The following is a 19,091-nucleotide window of genomic DNA, read 5'->3' on the forward strand; positions in this document are numbered from 1 at the left end:
CTTTCTGGGAGCTTCTGTGTCACAAACTGCCAAGTGATGTTTTTGGTAATCCTGTTCAGTGAAATTGTTAGGTCTCCATTTTACTAAATTACTGTGAGAGCAAGTAATATATCTAGTGAAAGCTAGCCCTAGTGAGAATTTTCCTTGTACAGCGTTTCGTTTTATCTAGAATATTAGCGCTGCTAACCATCCGTGTGAAATGTAATGTACTGAATCTATTTAGTCAATTTAAAATGGAAAGCAAACTTCTTAGGCTTTGACTGAATAAACTGTTCCCATGTGTGGTTTTTTGTTGTTTTAGGGTTTTTTTTTTTTTTAAAGTATTAAATTTTAGACTTTGGATGTGTTTATATAGTGGTTTGATATAAAGAGCATTTCCTTTAGGAGAACCTTCTTCATATTTTATTGGTGCAGGATCCAGCAACCTAGAGTTGTCACTTGCATTGAGTGATATTTCTGAACATGAAAGACACATATTAAGGTAGTATAGCAGGAGACATCTTTTCATTTGAGCTCTGTTTTACTTATATAACACCTTCCTTTGAAGTGTCTCAGAGCAGAAGTGGGATTATAATTTATTGATGTAATGGACATTGACATTTGGTACAAGGAAAAATGCAAACACTGTTGCAGACAAAATGATGAAAGTATAAATGTTGAGAAAATTGTAAGTAACATCCTGGCCAGAATACTGAGGTCAAATATTTTCATTGGGATCCCGACCTTTGTGACTGTAGATTCGCTTGGGGTTAGAAAGGGGTTTTTCCGTTTTTGTATAGCTTACAAAAACCAGCTTGGAAAATCGCTGGTTTGTTGCGGTATGTCGCTGTTAAGCCGCTGGTGAGAAACTGACGTCGCAATGCAAGCGTTTATTTTATAATTTTAAAAAAATCTTTGCTAGAGTGTTAGATGTATGCTGTACGTTATTTGTTTTCATTCCAATTTCTCTTTATTTTGCTCTCTCTCGCTAGCCTGTAATTTAACACATTTCTAGCATCTTTTGGGTGGAGGTTTAGTCAAGGATGTTGATCGTCCTGCTTTTAGGATGATGGCTCTAGCCTTCCACAGCCCTTCCAACGGAAAGGTCCTTCAGCAGTTGGTACAGCGGCAGCAAGGGACGTTACTGCTCATCGTCCGGAGGCTTCGTGATGTCCTCTTGTTGTTGTCATATCCCACCACGCTTAATCTGAAAACACATGTAAAATATTTGACGTAGCTAGATGGTACAAGATAAGGGTTGGAGCCGTTCTCTGTCTGTGGTGTTAGTTATGCTTGAGCTCACTGAAGTCACAAGTTGGCTGCTAGCGGAATAATATGGATAAATGTTCTGTGGATACAAAGGAAACGGTCTGTGTCAATATGGTAATGTCCACAGGCAACAGACTTCCCTCGCCACCCCGCTGCTAATTTGAAGGATATTTGCCATTGCCGATCAGTTGAGGTACAGCAAGTAAGAAAAACCGTAGGTTTGCTCTAACCAGCCTGTTTGTTTTGTTGTCCATCCCCTGGTGACTGTCGGTAGTGCTAGGCTGAATAAACAGAGACTATTGATCAAACTTGAAGTCATTAACTTGGCAGTTTAAATAGATGCTGTCCTATATAATTAGAACAACGGAGTAACACATAGGCTGATACGGCTTTATTCTGAATAAAAGCCTCCTTTTCATGAAATCTTGTTTGGTGCTATTCAGCTCTCATGGGTTTTGTGCCTCTAGTAGGTCACACGAGAATTAGACATTTTATTTAAAATACCTAAAGGGAAGAAGCTAGCTTCGCTTGTGTAAGCGAGCGATGGCATTGATATAACGTGGATCTGCCGAACTTTGATACTAATTGGAAATAGCGCTTGGAGGAAGGGGTTGCTAACATGTTGCGTGAGGTTACTGGTTAACCACATCCAGCCAGACCATTTCTTGGGGAGGCAAACAGGAGTACTCAGGGGAAGAATAACATCCAGTATTACCTTCCTTCTCCAAACGTTTAGCATTTCTTTCAGCCCTGAAACAGGGGGAGCTTCTCCGTTTTGCTACTTTGCTGAGAAACAAATGCCTATTAGATCTGGATCTCTATACTGAAACACAACAGGTGATTAATTATTTTAAAAGCGTAAGATTTCTTTTTAACGGCTACTTTAGCGTGGTACGCCTACCAGCCTCCTAAATTATTCAGCGTTTTAGATGCCGTTTAGCAGGACTGTAAGATATACGCTATATTTTCCGCGTTGGACTCCTTGGATATCCATTAAGGGTGAACGGCGGTGTAGCGCGAACGCACTGGGAGGGAGCAGCGATAATCTCATTAATATATGCCCAGCATGCCCTTCAGCACTTTAGGGACAAATAATATCCTGTGTTCGGTGCTTCCTGTGTTTTTTCACTTGTAAACAAGGAGGAGAGTAGAGATCTCTGAACAAATGATGAAAACACGTTAAGGAACGAGAAGAGCAGTGTGTAACATCTTAGGCCAATGTTGAAAGGGATTATAGCAGACTGAATGATCGGGAAACAAAGAACTGAGTATTTCAGAGTTAAAATTTTTCAGGAGTTAAAGAATATTCCAAAACGGCTGATGAATTTTATTCAAAATCAGAAGTGATGCCAAGAAGTTCATTTGAGTGAACAAAATTTTTCTTTACTCTTCCTGGATTTAAACTTTGTGCTTTTATTTGAGCTTTCACGCTTCAGTTAGTAAAGTCATTTTTCTGTTTCTGTAGCTAAGCGTTTAAATAATCCCTCTGAAGAACTTTTGAAATTTAAGGGATGGTGCTTTATGTGAAAGCCTGCTTCGTTCTTGATGTATACAGTGTCAGTTGTGTGTAATGAATGAAACTGCTCACCTCCTTTTCGGTATAGATTTCCTACAGCAAGGCATACAAATGGTATTTTGAGCAACTCTGTGGTCTTTTTTTTTTCTTTTTTTTTCTTTTTTGCGATGATAACTTTACTTGCCTGAGCATTTAAAAGGAAATACAGTCTTCCTATTTCAGTACCCTCTACTTTCTTTTCAGTATCCGGAGGGGCTGAAACCTGGCAAAAGAACTGAGGTTAAAACTCTTCCCTAAACATTACATGTGCAAGAACAGGTAACATGAAAACTCTCAAAAAGAGATGGAACTAAAACGTCCTAATGACTTCTAGCTTGGGCAAATCTTACGATTTTCCCTGCAAAACACTAAGAGCATTTATACCTAGTCCAAGCTAGCATCAAAACTTCCACTTACTATGGGCCACGAGGCTGTGGGACACTGTCTTGATGATGATGATCCGTACGCTCGTTATCCGCGGGTTGATAACGACAGGCCATGGAGCAAAAGGAAGAAAGCAGTACTCTTGAAAGAGGTCCAGCAGGTTCCACTTCTGGCCATCCATGCACTAAGTAGCCCAGAGTAAAATGAACTTATTGCTCTAGGCTTTTCTACACTGTTAACTCTTTGTTGAGCATTGACTTTAGCATTCTGATTTTAAATTTAAGCTGATGCTTGGTCTGTTCAGAAAGTACTGCTCAGCCTCATCTGTTTGCTATCATCCTGACCACGAAAAGTTAGGAACAACAGATTTGCAAATCAGGAAGGCGAAAGCTGTAGGAGCATGAAAAAATTTCTTTGGCAGTGAGGCCCATAGCTTTGAAAAGCTTTATACGACAAGACTTGAGACTCTTTACGTTTCTATCCAAACATGCCAAAAAGCACTCGGCATACTTCGGTTAAAATATGAACATAGAAAACAACTATATGCTCTCGAAATTAGGGGAAGTTTGTAGGACGTTTGTTACTTGAGGTATGCAGTTTTAAAGCATTGATATGGTACCGATGCCTTGCTTGATTTAAAAATGCTTTTCATTTACTTGCAAAACAAAATTTGAGGGTGTTGACTGTGCCTCTTGAAAAGTCATCCAGCATCTGTTGGAATTTGTTGCAATAACAGTTATTGAAGCTATGTTAGTGCTAGAAGGGTACTTGATAAGTGTTATTCTCTGCAGTAAATTTTCAGTAACTGCTTGTTACAGGATTGTCTAATTATTAAAGAAATACAAAATGAGTCTTAGTTTTAGAAAAACAGCTTAAGGCTAGTGCACTGTTTTTCCTGAGGTTTGTTCTGTTTTATATGCCTATGTTTTATAGGCTAAATTCCTTCTTGTGTAGAAATTTCTCTATTGGAAATTCTTCACACTGATGTTTTAGAAAGAATGAAAAAATGGGGGTTCCTGAATGTTGTGGTCATTAGGGTTTGTCTTATTTGCATTTCTAAAAATGACTATGGCAAAATTTGTTGTTTCTTATTTATTAATACACTTTACAAAATTTTTTTCACTTTTTCATTTTTTTCATTTAATTTCAACGTCAGCAGCATCCTGGGTCACCTGAGCAGTTCCTTGCCAGCTTGCTTTTCTTGGTTCATTGTACAGCTTTAGTTCAGCACTGAGTCAAACAGTCCTACTCTGACCAGAGTCAAACCTATATATTTAGTTTTAAGGCAATTTTCCATGTGAATTGGTTAGTTAAAATTCTTCTACTGATACATAAACCCTCACGGGATTAACTAATAGTTTACATAGTTTACAACTTACACATGACTTAACGCCATTCATTTTTGAAATAACAATGTTCTTGCTTTTGAGCTCTTGCAACCTACTTAACATTTGATGAAAACCAGGCATTAATTTTTGTCCCGTTTATTAAAACAGACCAACTGGAAATTTTCATGCCTATAAATTTAACTTTGTACCTCATTTAATTGCAGTAAAATATCTAAAAAGCTAAATATTGGTTCTATCTGGAAAAACAAGACTCAGTTTTTAAGCTGATACTAAGAATGTGTTAAACTGCATCCTTTTTCCTCCTTCAGAATCAGGTTTCACATTCATATTGGGGTTTTTCGGGATACTCACACTACCTGTATATGAAGGACTGTAAATATCAAGCACTCTTTGGAGATGCAAAACCTACGTTTTAGGACTTCAACTGAAAAACACGCATCATTTTTGAGCAAAAATTTGTAGAGCTTTTAGTATTAGACAGAATATTAGTATTTCTACGCGATGTGTCTTTGCTACCTGTAGTCAACTCTCTCAAGATTTTCAGTACCAAGGTTTCTGCTTTAACAAGTTTTGCATGTTCTGTAGTGGAAGGCTGGATTTTTTTCTGCTTTATGCAAAATGGGAAAATATTTTGCAGGAGGCCTATATGCACGTGAAGAGGGCTGGAGGTGAGATTGGGTTAGAAAGCACAGTTGCTGAGTGCGTTCACCGTAATCTGAGGTCTGACAGCTGACCTAGGGTTCTGTTCCTATCGTTATTTCCAAGATGTTTTGCTCCCTGGACAAGGTCCCAGGGCTGTGTCTGTTTTAATTGGTTTGGTTGGTCCGTATGGTTAGTGTCCGCAAATGCGTTGCTCCTTGGTTTTGGTGTTTTGCTTTTTAAACTTTTTCCTCCGTAATAAAGGAGTCGAGGGCAACTGCGCAGCTTTTCCCGGTGGACTTAAGAAACGAACGTCCTCGTGTAAGGACTCTCAAAGTTCATCAGTTGGGTGGTGTTTTGTGGAAAAACAGCTGCTGTTGGTACATAAATGTACTCTCGTAACTTGAGTCGTACAAACAGGTTATGAAAAATATAGTTGTAGTAGTGGTACGGGTAGCCCCTTTGTGAAATAGAGCACCAAAAATACCTGGGAAGGAGGGGGAACAAAATTTGTATGTTTTATAGTAAGCGTAAGGTCTTTTGGAAAACCTTTTGTGTAGTGAGCTAGTAACCAAGTGGTCAGCGGCACGCGAGATTCCTGGTAAGGTTTCCTTTTGATAAGGAAAACAAGATGTTTAACACTTTATATGTATAACTTGGGAAAACAGAGGTCAGAGATGTATTAAATTAATAGCATGTAAATTAAAAGCTGACTTAGCAGAAGACTGTTCTGCGCGGGGGCTCTCGTTAGCCCTTCGAGGGGAGCGGGAAGCATTTTAAGCCTAACTTCTGCCTAAGTCATAGTGAAAATGAGCATAGTTTTGTGTCTGCATCTGGAGGGCTGGGGTATTTTCTTGGCACTTGATTGGTAAGTCGCTGTTCATCTAACATTTTCCAGAGACACAAATCTGTATGGCTGAAGACTGTGCGATATTTCTAGAAAGCACCTTTTGTTTCCGGGAAGCCCCGGGAGCATGGTGGAAAGACTAGGGGTAGGGCCAGGTTTTGGGGTCTGATTCCCAGCTGCACCGATGTGCAATGTGCGGTTGGTTGAGTGTATGTAGTCCTATTATATACTAACGTTTGTATAGATTTGAAAACGGTGCTTTGAAAACGCCGAGTGTTAAAAGTGCAAAATATTTTTGGCAATCTTAGTAAAATTCAGTTTGGAATCCGAGTTATGAGTGCATGTGGGTGGAGGAACATGTTTTTCATGCTTTAGGAATTTTTTTCCAGATGCTTTTTCAGTGCTTGGGTAACTTTAACAGCTAAGTATTAAGACTTCAACATGGATTTATTCCTCAGTATTAATCTAATTTAAAGAAAATTGTGCTACATAGTTTCGTGACATGTTTTTAACTTTACAGTGATGATCTCACGCTGCTGCGCCTGTCGAGGTCTGTTTCAAAATGTGAGCACAAGTATGTGCAAACGGTTCAGGGAAGCCTATCTTGATAAACACTGTTTGCTCAAAAATACAAATTATTGGATGCAAGTGTGTAGAGTCTTATGGTTGAAGATACAAAATACTAAAGGGAGGAAATCCAGAGCTGCATTGATCCCAGCACCTACAACTTGCACAATAAGGTGTGGAGTAAACGCTGTTTTGTATTTGCGGTAGGAATGTTGTCATTGAAATTGTTCTGCCTAGCTGTCAGCTATGAGGTTGAATTTGCACTGAGAATAGAATATTATTCTCTGCGACTTTAACAAATTTTGAGCTCTTTCCAGAGATTTCTATTTCTTACTAGAGAGCATATACAGAAGCTGACCCAGTAGAGCTGAAGGTTGAGGGTATGCTGTGTTTTCAGAGAGCTGCCAGATGATTTGGGGATACTTTTTCCAAAGCGAAAACTTGAGGGAATTTGGTAAAACTCTTTCTACAAAATTTGTTCCATTTGGTTGTGGTTCTGGCAGATGTGTTGGTGGGGGTGAAAAACTGAGTTTTAAAAAACATACGGTGCAGATATATGACTGTATGTTCTGTTAATACGTTTTCTCTGGTAAAGTTGTGCAGTAGATGCAGCTCTTCTTTAAAATGGCTTTCTTTGAGAATAGGTCTTTCAGCTGCCGTAAAACAGAGATAGCGTTAACTAACTTAGCTCTTGAATCCTTGTTTTCAAAGCAGGTGGTTGTCCTTCGATGGTGTTGGGAGATAGTCTGCACAGAAGAAGGTACGAGGAAGTGAGGCCGGGCATCTCAAGGGTATTTCCTTGGTGGCAGTGGAGGCTTCGCCAATTCTTGTCACGTTCGTGCCCCAGCATCTCTTGTTGTATTTATTACAACTGAGAAGACGGCATAGGGCCGAGAAGAACAGTAAGGAGAGGCAAGGAAGCTATCAATAAAAGGTTTTCCCTAAAGAAAAGCGTTCCCGGAACTACAGTTTGAGTAAGAGAGAGGAATTTAAAGTGGCAGGGATTTGCCCCGTTGCACGTGAGGCAGACTCTAGAGGTAGGTTCTGCTTGCAGGGATGAGGCTGAGCTGAGGGCATGCAATGCTTGGAGAGGGCAGAGGTGCTTGGGTTTTATAGCCAGCTAGCAAACAGGAGATTTGTAGAGAGTGTGAGAAGGTTCTTGGCCTGGATTAGAGGAATGCATAGCAAAGTCATAAGAAAAGTGATGTAATAGCTAGGATTGAATGAAACTTTTAATCTGGGAAGTTGCCTTCATATCAGGCGCTTGTTCTGGGTGAGTAGAGGGAGAAGGCTGAGAAGAGTTAGTATGAAGGGTAATTAGGTATGCTTATTTCCCCTTGTGTGGTTTGTCTGCCTTTCTCTGATCCCATACCTCAGCATTAATTCGACTTCCTATTATCTCCCTCTTTTTTCATCCCTACAAAGTTCTTCAGCCACATCCGTAACTCTTAACGTTTCTCCAAGTTTTATATCTCAATCAGTTCGTTCTAAAACTTACTTTACTTGTCTTCTGTGGCATGTAGGCCCAGTTAACAGGCAATTTAATGAGTCCTTTTCTCCAATAGTCCTGTACTGTTTTTCTAATGGTTTATTTTAATACAGGCTAAATCATCCCTTGCTTGTGCGCATAAATAAACTGAGAAGACTTATTGTTGGTCAGTACCCAAGAAGATTTTTCAGTCTTAGTAATTTTTAGGAATCCTGGAGGTGAAAATGTTCTCTTTTGTCAACTTTGTATTAGTCCGCACTGTGAGAACTCTGTCTTCGGCACGACATTTTTATGCTTAGGTAGGACTGCATTTTTATTCTTGGCTAAGTAGATACTTTAATGACATGTTAGTGGACTAATAAAAATGATTTTTTTCTGGGTGTGTGGTTTTTGAAGGTCTCTTCAAAGTTGTCTAGTGTTTGCAACTGGCTGTGTGAAGCCAAGTTCCAACCCACGAGGAAAGCATGCCTTGAAAAGAGGCTTTGATTTTTTCACTGCAGCCTACACAAAAGGGCCACAAAAGGCTTCATGTATCAAATCTAGCAACTCTTTGAGAATCGAGTTTTGGGTTTTTTTTTTTTTTAATGAAATATTGCTTTAATCTTATAGTCAAGTTCAGTTTTAGCTTGAGTTCAGGCAGAGGCTTCAACGATCAGGCTGTGATGTCTACTGCCCCTGCAGGGTGGGGGGTTTGGGAGTTTTTGGCTGGCTCACATGTCACATTGCAAATTTTGTTGGCACTGCAATACAAAGATTATTATTGAAGGACACTCAGATGTGCATGTCTATGTATATACGTTTATAAAATTAGCTGCATACAACTAAATTGGTTTATTTGGTAAATTTAATTATAAGATTTTAGTTATGTCTGTCTTTTTGGGGAAAAAAAAAAGGTTCAGTGCTGCAGTAGTTCAGATTTGGTTGCTGAAAAGTTAAAGCCATCAGTGGATTTATGCGTTTCAAAGTCTGAAGCAGACAGAGCAAGACTAAAACTATTCTTAAAACAAACAAAATAAAGGACTAGAATAGAAACCTTGGCTTTTGTGGTGACAATTTAAACTTCAATTTGTGAATAAAATGGTATATTTTAGTACAGAGATGTGGTTAGCTGTAGAGAGGCTGCGTTTTTACACACGTGGTGCTTTTAGCCATCTTTCCGTTTCCATTAAACTTTCTCTTGTACCCTATCAAACATAAATGATTGTCAGCCTTAAGAAAACAAAACACTTAAAGCCTTCATGGGTTGCCTAGTAGTAGAAATAAAAACAGAGGTTTATCTGCACTGAAGTTTCCCGTAAGGTTATGTGCACAGACTAGGAATGATAACGCAGAATCGCTCTTAAAGGCTGTTTGGAATGGGTGGCTCAGGGTATTCAGAATATTTTCTGCAGAAACTACACTGGACTCTTTGGATGAGGAGTGATTTCACGGCCAGATTCAGCCTAGCTTTTAATTGCACGCCACCGGAGTTTGAGGCTTTAGACTAGCACGTGGTAGATAGCTGATGTTGGCATTTTGGGGGGTGTTTTACACTTGAAGCACACGGTTTTGCTATGCAGCCCTCTGAAAACTGCTTTTAAGAATGGTCAAATTCTTGCTTTGAAAAACAGCCGGTAAACTGGTGCGTATGGGTGGCTGTTGTCATGCAGTAGAGGCAGAACAAGCCCATTTCATACAAAAGTTGCTAGGTTCACAAGTGCAAAGCTAGGCAGACTTCGAAGCACCGTCAGAGATGTTTCCATGACTTAGATGTGTCGAATTTGACCTGCTTTGCAGCCTTTTTACTTTTGAATGGTGCACACGAACTTCAGTTTCGTTATGCCAATTATTTTTAATCAAGATCTTTATTTTCCTCTTCTCCTAAGGAAGCTTTCATTGTTGTCACTTACTTTTTGCTTTTATCTTAAAGCAAACAAACCTGCGATGCTTTTAATGCTTATGATAAATTCATGGTACCTATCTCTATGGTTAAAGACTGTCTACACAGATGTAAATACTAAGTAAAGTCCTTTCTACGTCACCAGCCTGCTGGCTCGTGTTTACCTTCTGACAGAAAGGTAAAACAAATATATCCTGGAATCTAGTGGCATATTTGTACAAGCACAAATGATTAACTTGGAATAGCAGAAAGAAAGGCCAAAGATGGCTGAGAGGTCTATTTGCTAGCATCTTTCAGTATGACCTTCCCCTCTTTCCAAAGGGAGATGTGGATATACTGCTGTTTTCTTTTCTTCAAAATTGAGTGCTAAATTGAATGCTGTTAGGTCAGATCCTGTGCACCTGTAGAAGCCCTCCCTGAATTTGAGGAAGGAGATGCATATTTAACTTGGAGCATAAAGCAAAGGATGAATGAATGCAGTTCCAGTTGCAAATGTTTCTGCTCTGTCACACTGGTGCAGGCTACTATCCCGTTCCTACTGAGTGTTTTCCATTGCCTACCTGTATTTCCGTCTGTGTTTCAAAACATGACTAGCTAGTTTTTACATAGTTCAGTTTGGAAAACATTTGTGGTGACTTAGTCCTGTGCTGCAGGGTGGGATACGTTACAGGTGAATGAGTATGGTGTTGATGGAGAGAGAGCAATTTGAGGATCATCTTGCAGATTGGCAGCTGTCCTTCAAGCACGGACAATTCAGAAGGAGGAACTGGCCTGCAAAGGGTTTGATTCGCAACCTGGCTCCGTTTCCCTGGGGGTATTCGAAATGGTTCCTCATCCGAGCTGTGTTTCTCTGCCTCCTTTTGGAAAACGTTGGTCTGGCTGTAGAGGTAGCTCGCTTGCTGCTGAAGCTGCAGGTTTTTGACACAATTTGCAGTCCAGGTTGTTGAGACGTTGGTGCCACTTGGTGCTTTCTGTATTTTGCCTGCCCGTAGCTTGCTCGGGCAGCGGCCGCGGAGCCGTGGCAGATGATTCATTTCTACTTTGGGAGCAGGGTGGACAACTGGGGTCTGGCACAGGATCCACTCGACTAACTCAACTTACATCTGCATTGAAGACATCCCCAGGGTGAATACTGACATTGTATAAGGCCTTGTCCTTTACCTTCTGCCAAATATGCATTCACGCTAGTACTTTACCCAGCTGGCTAATTTGGCCTTTGAAATTATCTCAATAATGTCAGGTACTTTAAAAAAAAAAAAAAATTCCCATCCCTTTATAAATATTATAATATAGATGTAAAGGCATTGTTTCAGCATTGTTTGGGATGCAATGCGTCTGCCATATTTAAAAAAAACAAAATAAAAAGTTCTTCAGCGCTGCATAGCAATTCACGGCAGAGTATCAACAAGTACTCGGTCAAGCTGGAGCAAGTCGGTTGTCTTTCAGGAGGCAGAATGTAAATGACCAAGACAGGAGAATTAGCGCCTTTTGCAGCTTTGCAACAAATGCTGACAAGCCATAAACCTTACAAAAAATCTCCTCCTCCTCCCCTCCCCCCCCCCCCCCCCCCCCCCGCCAAAACCCCAAACCAGATGCAGACGGCTTTGTGCAGGGTGCTAGTGTCTCTGTTGCCCGGCTCCTAGATGAGCGTACACCCCGTTCCCCTGCGCTCTGGGGGAAGCCACCTCTGATGCAGGCGGGAAATTAATAACTTTTTAAGCCCTTGTAGCTAAATCTACCCGAATTCAGGCCTGCAGTAGCAGCAGTCGGTTCAGGCTAGCAATCTTGCTGAGTTCTTTGTAGGCAATGCTTTTAAGGAGAAAAGCTGGCATAAACCCAGCTTTGCAGAGCAGGGAGGGGCTGTCTGCTCAGTCACCGGCATAGTTTCCTGTCTAAGTCTCCCATTGCTGACCTTTGTCACCTGTTTCTTTACTGGATTTTAGAAATCCAGAGTTTTTAAGTGATGGGGCACTTAAAAATATTTTTGCTTCAGCAGACTTAATAGGCAAATAGTGGAGCAAAGCCAGTGGCCCATCTCGAGCGGCCCCATTGTAAAGCTTGCTCCAGAAAGGTTTCTTTTGGCTGTTGGCTGTTGTGCCAATATTTTTCTTACTAGAAAGAATAATAATTTTTTTGCAGCCTAAAATTGAGGGTTTCACGGGCTGCAACTGGAAAATTGGCAGCTGTGCTCCTCTACTGTAGACCAAAAGCCATTGGCAAAGGGAAAAGAATTAAATGAAGAATATAATTCTTCAGTAATAGCTTTAGCAATTTAGGCTGCTAGTGAGCTCTAGAAAGCACCCCTGAAATGTAGAATAAATGTAATAATTATAAGGGCAGACTATATGCAGATAGTTAGTATTCGGGCGGAATACTTTTCCAATTCAATAATGTATTCTTAGAATTGAGGATGGGAAGTGGCATGAGTTATTTTGATTTTTAAAAAAGAAAAGCTCCACTGGGTACAGGAACCTTAAAATTCATTTTGGCTAGTATTAGAAGGCTCAAGTTCTAATTTTACCTGTATTTACTCTGTGTTTTCTCGGTAATTTTTTTTCTTTAAAGCACTCACAACAGTAAGTGAAAATTAAACTTTGCCCTGTCATGCTTCCATATAAGAGCGGCAGTGATTTTGTAACCCTGTTTTATTTCGAAGGCAGTTGCCATAGTCCTGCAGATTTTTCATTTTCGGTCAGTTGTTTAAAAAGGTGCAAGAGAAGCTTTCTCCGATTATGCCGTTTGCCAGTGAAAGAAATAAGTAACTTTTAATCCGTTCTAAAAATAGTTTCCTGCTGCAGCTGCTTTAATTATTACTAAAACAAAGGATTTAAAATTCCCCCCCCCCCCAAACATCTGGGTTAAATAACAGACCGCTTTGCTCTGTCTGCTTGCCGTGGGAGGTCAGCTAGTTTGGAAGGTGGGAAGGTTGCTGCGGAGTTGAGAGGCAGGATTCTAGTGGATGTGGAAAAATGAGGGGTTTTCTCCTGCGTTTCTGCTACCGCTCCTTCACTTGACCTAATCCAGAGTTAGCACGCGTGTGTAAATGCCCCTCGAGAGGTTGCGTGGGAGCGGGATCTGCCCCGAGCCAGGCGAGACGGAGACGAGGAGGGGTGCGCGACAGCTGAAATGGCCATTTGAGTTTTTTTTTATTGAGCATTTATTCTCACGCAGAGATCAAAGTTTGGTGGGGAAAAAAGACTACCTCGAAAAATAGGTATTTCTTTTATAGTTATATTCCTGCCTTGGATCCCAGCTTTAGATCACTTAGAGCTCTAATGTTTTCATTTTTGGCTCTGCAGTTATTTTTCCTGGCCTGTTGTAAGAGTTGAATGGACGCTGAACAGCTCGAATTGCTGAGATCATTCTGAGCAGCCCTTATTGAAAAACAAAATCAGGCTTGTAGCTTATAATGGACTTAATAGACATGGAGATTGATGCGAGTTCCCTGATCTAATTTTTACTTAAACTACTGTGCTATTTAGTAGGATTGGAGAGAGGGGAAATGATGTCTCATTTGTTGCCCACCCAAAAGAAGGGGGGGGGGGGGAAAGCCCTTGACGAGAGTGTGTTTTTTGCTGTATACTTCTCTTCTCCACAACAGTCTTTTCATTCTTAAGGCAAAAAGTTTTTGTATTTGAAAACTGCTTACAGCTGTTACAGTGCACAGCTCAAGCATTTTATGACTTATCACAATATCTTTTGTATGCAGTGATTGAACCTAGGGGCAGGCTGCAGTATATTAAATTGGGCTTAACACAGAGGTCATGGTCCAGGACCATTCTTGGTTCAGACTCTGTTTAGTCCACAGTCTAAAATGGTTCTGAAACCACAAAATTCTGTTTTTAGCATGTGTGTAAGCATGCTGTATGGAAAATTGGGAGGGTTAATGCAAAGGGACGTTCATTCAATCTTATATGCACTGTAAGAATAGAACAAAAGCAGCAGAGGAGTTTTGTCTCTTTATGTAAATGCATATTGCATTCACAGATAGAGACAACAATGCTCACGTTTAGCGTTTGTTCCTTTTTCTGAATTACGATGGGGTAGTATCGTAACTGTTGTGATTGCTGGGAAGGTTTTTTTTTTATGCTCTAAGATTTGTTTGTCTGCTATTTTGTTTTGCAGTGTTATGTGCCAAGAACCTTGCAAAGAAAGATTTCTTCAGTAAGTATCCCCTGATTGTTATAACTTTCTGCTCTTGATTAATCAGATTTATTTGTAAATTGTGTATTACTGTCATTGCTCATTTATGCCTTTCATCTGTTCTGTGGTTCCATATTCCAATAACATTGCATTACTCTATGAATTCGCATCGCCTTGAATTGTGTTTGGGTAGCAGAGACGTTAGGGTTGGGAAGAGCAAGGGACTCCTAAATTCTGGTTCCAGCGCTGGCTGACGAGGCTGCAAGCAGGCTGCTGCTTGCAATTCTTTGTGCAGGTGATGGGTAGCGTCTGCCTCGCCGGCACCTGTATTTGTAAAGCATGCCAAGGGTACAAGTGAAGTGTCCCAGTGCTGCAGTCTCAATGTTGTGTCAAGGACTGATTAGAAATGCCCAGTTACCAGGGTGCGTAATCACTGCAATATGCATAATTTACCGGTTTTTAACCTTTACTTTCTAAAAACTTCTTCTGTTGATCGCAGATACGAATCTGTATGACAGAAGTATGTTACCCTCTATATAGGAGCTCATTTCTGTCTTTTTGGTTTTACTGAAGTAGTTTTAGAGTTACAGCAACTTTCCTTTCTTTGTTGGAATCCTCTGCCCCCCCCCCCCCCCCCGAAAACACCCCCCTCATCCCAAAGCTCACCATAGGATTAACCTGGAAGAAAGGAAACAAAGTATCATGTTTTCCTTTCCTTTTCCCTTCTACAGGACTTCCTGACCCGTTTGCAAAAATAGTTGTTGATGGGTCAGGTCAGTGCCATTCAACTGACACTGTGAAGAACACATTGGACCCCAAATGGAACCAGCATTATGATCTGTGAGTTGTTGATTAGATCATAAATAAAAATGTTCTAGAAATTTAGCTAGCAAACAAGATGCAGAGGTTGGCAATGCAGGCTTTATTTCATGTGTTAGACCAAAAAAAAAAAAAAAAATCACATTTCCTGAAGAGGCTTGGTTTTTGCAGTAACAAAACCATGCATGTGAACGGGTGCTTCTCTTGTTTTTAGGTATTTGAATTTAGAAGCACCTCTTTGTATGTTTTAGGTTCAAATTGCTTAAGTAACCTTTACTGGAGCGGTACAGTCAAGCTGTTGCAAAATATTGTCCTTGTTGTATTGATTTATCTTCTTCAAAATATTAGAAACAAATTTTTCAAAGTTTTAGCTCATGTGCTATATAGCTTTTAATGAGGCTGTCTGTAGTTAATTAATGCTGTAGTAATATCTATTTAACGTGCTGTGCAGCACTGTAATTCATTCATAACACCAATCCAGGCTTAAACACTCCTGTATTTAAAATAAAACTGCATAACCAATGTACTAAAATGCATCAGAATTTTTTTTTACTAGGAAAGCCTAAATACTATGGAGTAAAGAGCTAATATTTTTTTTCTAAAATTACTCTTCTAATACGTGTTCTTCTAGATATGTTGGGAAGACCGATTCCATAACCATCAGTGTATGGAACCATAAAAAAATCCACAAGAAACAGGGAGCTGGCTTCCTGGGGTGCGTCCGCCTCCTCTCCAATGCCATCAGCAGGCTAAAAGATACTGGATGTAAGAGCAACTCCTACCTGACACAGTCAGCTACGGTCTGCGGTGCCTTCTTTCGAGTAGTGAATAATATTCTTCCCTTCCTTCTCATGTTTTCTTGATGTTTCCAATTTTCATTCGCAGACCAGCGTTTGGATCTATGCAAACTAAATCCCACAGATACTGATGCTGTACGAGGCCAAATAGTGGGTAAGGGTATTCTCGGTTACACATTCATTATCTTAAGTATATACACCGTACAAACAAATGCTGTATTAAAACCAAAACCTTCTGTAGTCAGTTCTTGCTTCCGTGCCTTTTTGTGTTGTTTCTTCTGACTTTAAAAGAATGTCCTGTTCGTGTAATGGGATTAAATTACATTGCCTGAAAATTTTCATTGTACTCCTGCATAGGAGTTTGTTTTCTCTCAGCTGATAATTGGAAACAATATTATAAAGAAGGAATGAATTTGGCCAGGTTTCTAATGCAGCTCTGGAAGGGTGAACGTTACTCGTGTGAAGCTAATGCTATTTAGGCCAAGGTGACAAGCAAACAATGTTAAGTGGGAAAGGAGACCTGGAGGCATTTATTGCAAGTAGTTGTTTTACTCTTGAACTTTTTTATTCTTTTATTTTTTTCCATTCTTGAACTTTGACTCATGTAACCTATCTACAAATTCCAGCAAGGTTTTCTCACTTTTGGCAATGTTCATATTATGCCTAATTTACCCCACTAAAAAAAAAAAAAGTCTTTTCAATAGAGATCTATATGCATCTATCTGGCAAAACCCAAATTCTCACTGCAATGGTGACATCTAGTGGTGAGTGACTTCTTTCAGGCTTGCTTTTCTGGATCTGTGTGAAATACAGATGGGAATCCTGGTGAATTTGGTAATTACCAAAATACCCTGCTGAAATTTTGAAGTGGTGATGCCTGTAACTTTCTATTCTCATGAGTTTTGAATGAAAAATGCTCCATGGCTATAAAAGAGGTAGTGATAAATGATGTGCTCTCACGCATAGATTATAGTTTTAGTGTTCCTTAATGTTGCTGGTGGGCTTTTGTTTGTTTTTAAGACGTAATCGTTCTTTTCATATTAACTTTGATTTGTTTTTTATTTCAGTCAGTTTACAGACACGGGACCGAATAGGCACAGGAGGTTCTGTAGTAGACTGCCGAGGGCTTTTGGAGAATGAAGGGTAAGGATTGCTTTCTTTACACTTAATTGGAAAAAAGATTTATACGTGGAAAGAATATCGTGAACACAATAGAAATGTTTAACATCAATGTGACTAATATGTCTTGTCTGGGAATATGTAACAGGTAGTAAGGTTATGGCTGGATGCTTACTTGAAGAAAGTGTGTATATGTAACTAAAACTAGGTAGGAATTGATATTTTTTGATACCAGTGCTTTTCTAGCACTGGTATAACTAAGAAATTCAGGGTGTAAAAGTGTTAAAGTGGCATATCTTACCTTAAAAACTTCAGTACTTGAAGTAACGGAGAGAGAGAGAGAGAGAGAAAAGTAGTTAGTTCTGCATTCACTTCTCTGTGATGGAAACTCTTGAAGTTTCCCCATTTTCAGAACCGTTTATGAAGACTCTGGACCAGGAAGGCCGCTGAGCTGCTTTATGGAGGAGCCGGCACCGTACACGGACACCACGGGGGCCGCGGGTGGAGGGAACTGTCGCTTTGTGGAATCCCCCAGTCAAGATCAGAGGCTTCAGGCGCAGCGGCTTCGCACGCCTGAAGTCAGAGGCCACGTACAGACACCTCAGAACAGACCGCATGGCCACCAGTCGCCGGACCTACCGGAAGGTTATGGTAAGAATTTTTTCAGACCGTAAAATTTGTTCACGTTTTTCCAAAGACTTCAGAGAAAAATTCTCTCTTTTTAGTACACAGATGTGGTTTACTTGTTAAAACATGCAGTATGGATGTGCATCTAATGGTCTGCCTTTTAGAAAAGGAATTAAGGGGTGCAGCTGTAAGTTTGAGACTGGCTGATTAGCAGTTGGCTACTGAGGATGCACTGAGAGGTTGATGGTAAATTAAACATGAGTTTGTGCTCTGATGCTGTTACAGAAAATTCACTGCTAATCTTGGCTGTGTATCCAGGGAGAGCGAATGTAAAGAGCTCTTTAAACTAGAGCAGTAATGCTATTTTTTCCTTCCCCCTTGGCATGTCGTGTAGGTTTGAGCCCACGTTTGAGGAAAGATCAGGAAAATAAAAAAACGACAAAGCCAGTAGTGCAGGAGAAGATTAGGGAGGATAAGATTAAGAAAAATTTAAATCTTAGAAAAGAGCGTGCCACATCTAGGAGTAAAGAAATCAAGCTCAGAGTTTGGGGTTGTTTCAAAATCTAAAAATAAAACTACAAATTAAAACATATTGGTACTTAGATCTGTGAGGTTTCAAAAAGATTTTTGACGTGTATAGTCAAACTTTTGAAGACTGTTTAAGGACAAAGTAGTCCACACTGCAAGAGATCAGATGGGTAGCTCAAGTATTTTCTCCTAGCTCTGACAGAAAAATAATATGCTAATAGCTTTAAAGAAACTGTTTGTTTATTTTTATTTTATTTTTTTCGGATTTGTAATTTAGAATATCTTTCTTCCCTTTTCCTAGAACAAAGGACAACGGTACAGGGGCAGGTTTATTTTTTGCACACGCAGACTGGAGTTAGCACATGGCATGACCCCAGGATACCAAGGTATGTATTTATAGTTACAGAGTCAGGGTTTTTTTTATGTATTGCAATAAGCTGAATCTTTGAAAGCAAAAATCAATGAAATGGCTTGTCTGAATTTAAAGAGAGAGATACCAGCAAAGGAGTAATTTTGGATCTCTCTAGTTAGCAAACGTTAAGGATTACTCTTACTGGAAAGAAGAAAATGATCTACTTGTAAATCATATAAAACAAAAGAAAAAATAGATAGCCTGCAGGAGTTCCCATTTAACAAATTCCTCATAAAATGTTGATGTGACTTTATTTTTGATAAACAGTAACAGCTTTTTGAATCTGACCCATGTTTGTGTTGGAGAACAGTTTGGACTGTAAATTGGAGGAAAATGTGACTATTTCCTTAAAGCCGTTGTTTCCTGAGTATTGAACTTGTAAATTCTGCTTTAAAAGTGCCCACTTCTGCTGAAGCAGAAACTAGTTGTCATCTTAAAACTTGCAGTAGTGTTGGGGTGTTTTTTTTTTTTTTAATGCCTTAGAGCAATGATTTTTTTTTTAGAAAAACTTGAATCCTCCATATGATTAATTTAGTAAAGCCTCTTTAGAACTTAACCTGCAGTTAATCTGGTTCTTTGTGACTAAGGTCTGGCTGCTTTCCTTGAGGAGGCCTGAATGTGTGCTGTTGCACGAGCCACCTCCGCACCAGATTCAAGAGTGAAACACAAAGTTTGTATCTCTGCAGCTT

At 39.8% G+C, this 19,091-nt stretch overlaps 1 protein-coding gene across 4 annotated transcripts in view; it reads left to right on the forward strand.

The window, feature by feature from the left end:
• Positions 1-19,091, forward strand: part of SMURF1 (SMAD specific E3 ubiquitin protein ligase 1) — a 46,321-nt gene that overhangs the window by 12,354 nt on the left and 14,876 nt on the right. For 2 of the 4 annotated variants that reach the window (XM_068908357.1, XM_068908358.1), the window contains exons 2-8: positions 14,083-14,121; positions 14,832-14,940; positions 15,551-15,684; positions 15,805-15,870; positions 16,784-16,859; positions 17,233-17,486; positions 18,292-18,376. In XM_068908357.1, coding sequence (XP_068764458.1) covers positions 14,083-14,121; positions 14,832-14,940; positions 15,551-15,684; positions 15,805-15,870; positions 16,784-16,859; positions 17,233-17,486; positions 18,292-18,376 — 763 coding nt within the window. The remainder of the gene's footprint in view (positions 1-14,082; positions 14,122-14,831; positions 14,941-15,550; positions 15,685-15,804; positions 15,871-16,783; positions 16,860-17,232; positions 17,487-18,291; positions 18,377-19,091) is intronic. The other 2 variants (XM_068908359.1, XM_068908361.1) reach the window with 1 other exon arrangement.

Source organism: Struthio camelus, chromosome 15 (assembly GCF_040807025.1).
Source record: "Struthio camelus isolate bStrCam1 chromosome 15, bStrCam1.hap1, whole genome shotgun sequence".
In the NCBI taxonomy this organism is placed as follows: domain Eukaryota; kingdom Metazoa; phylum Chordata; class Aves; order Struthioniformes; family Struthionidae; genus Struthio; species Struthio camelus.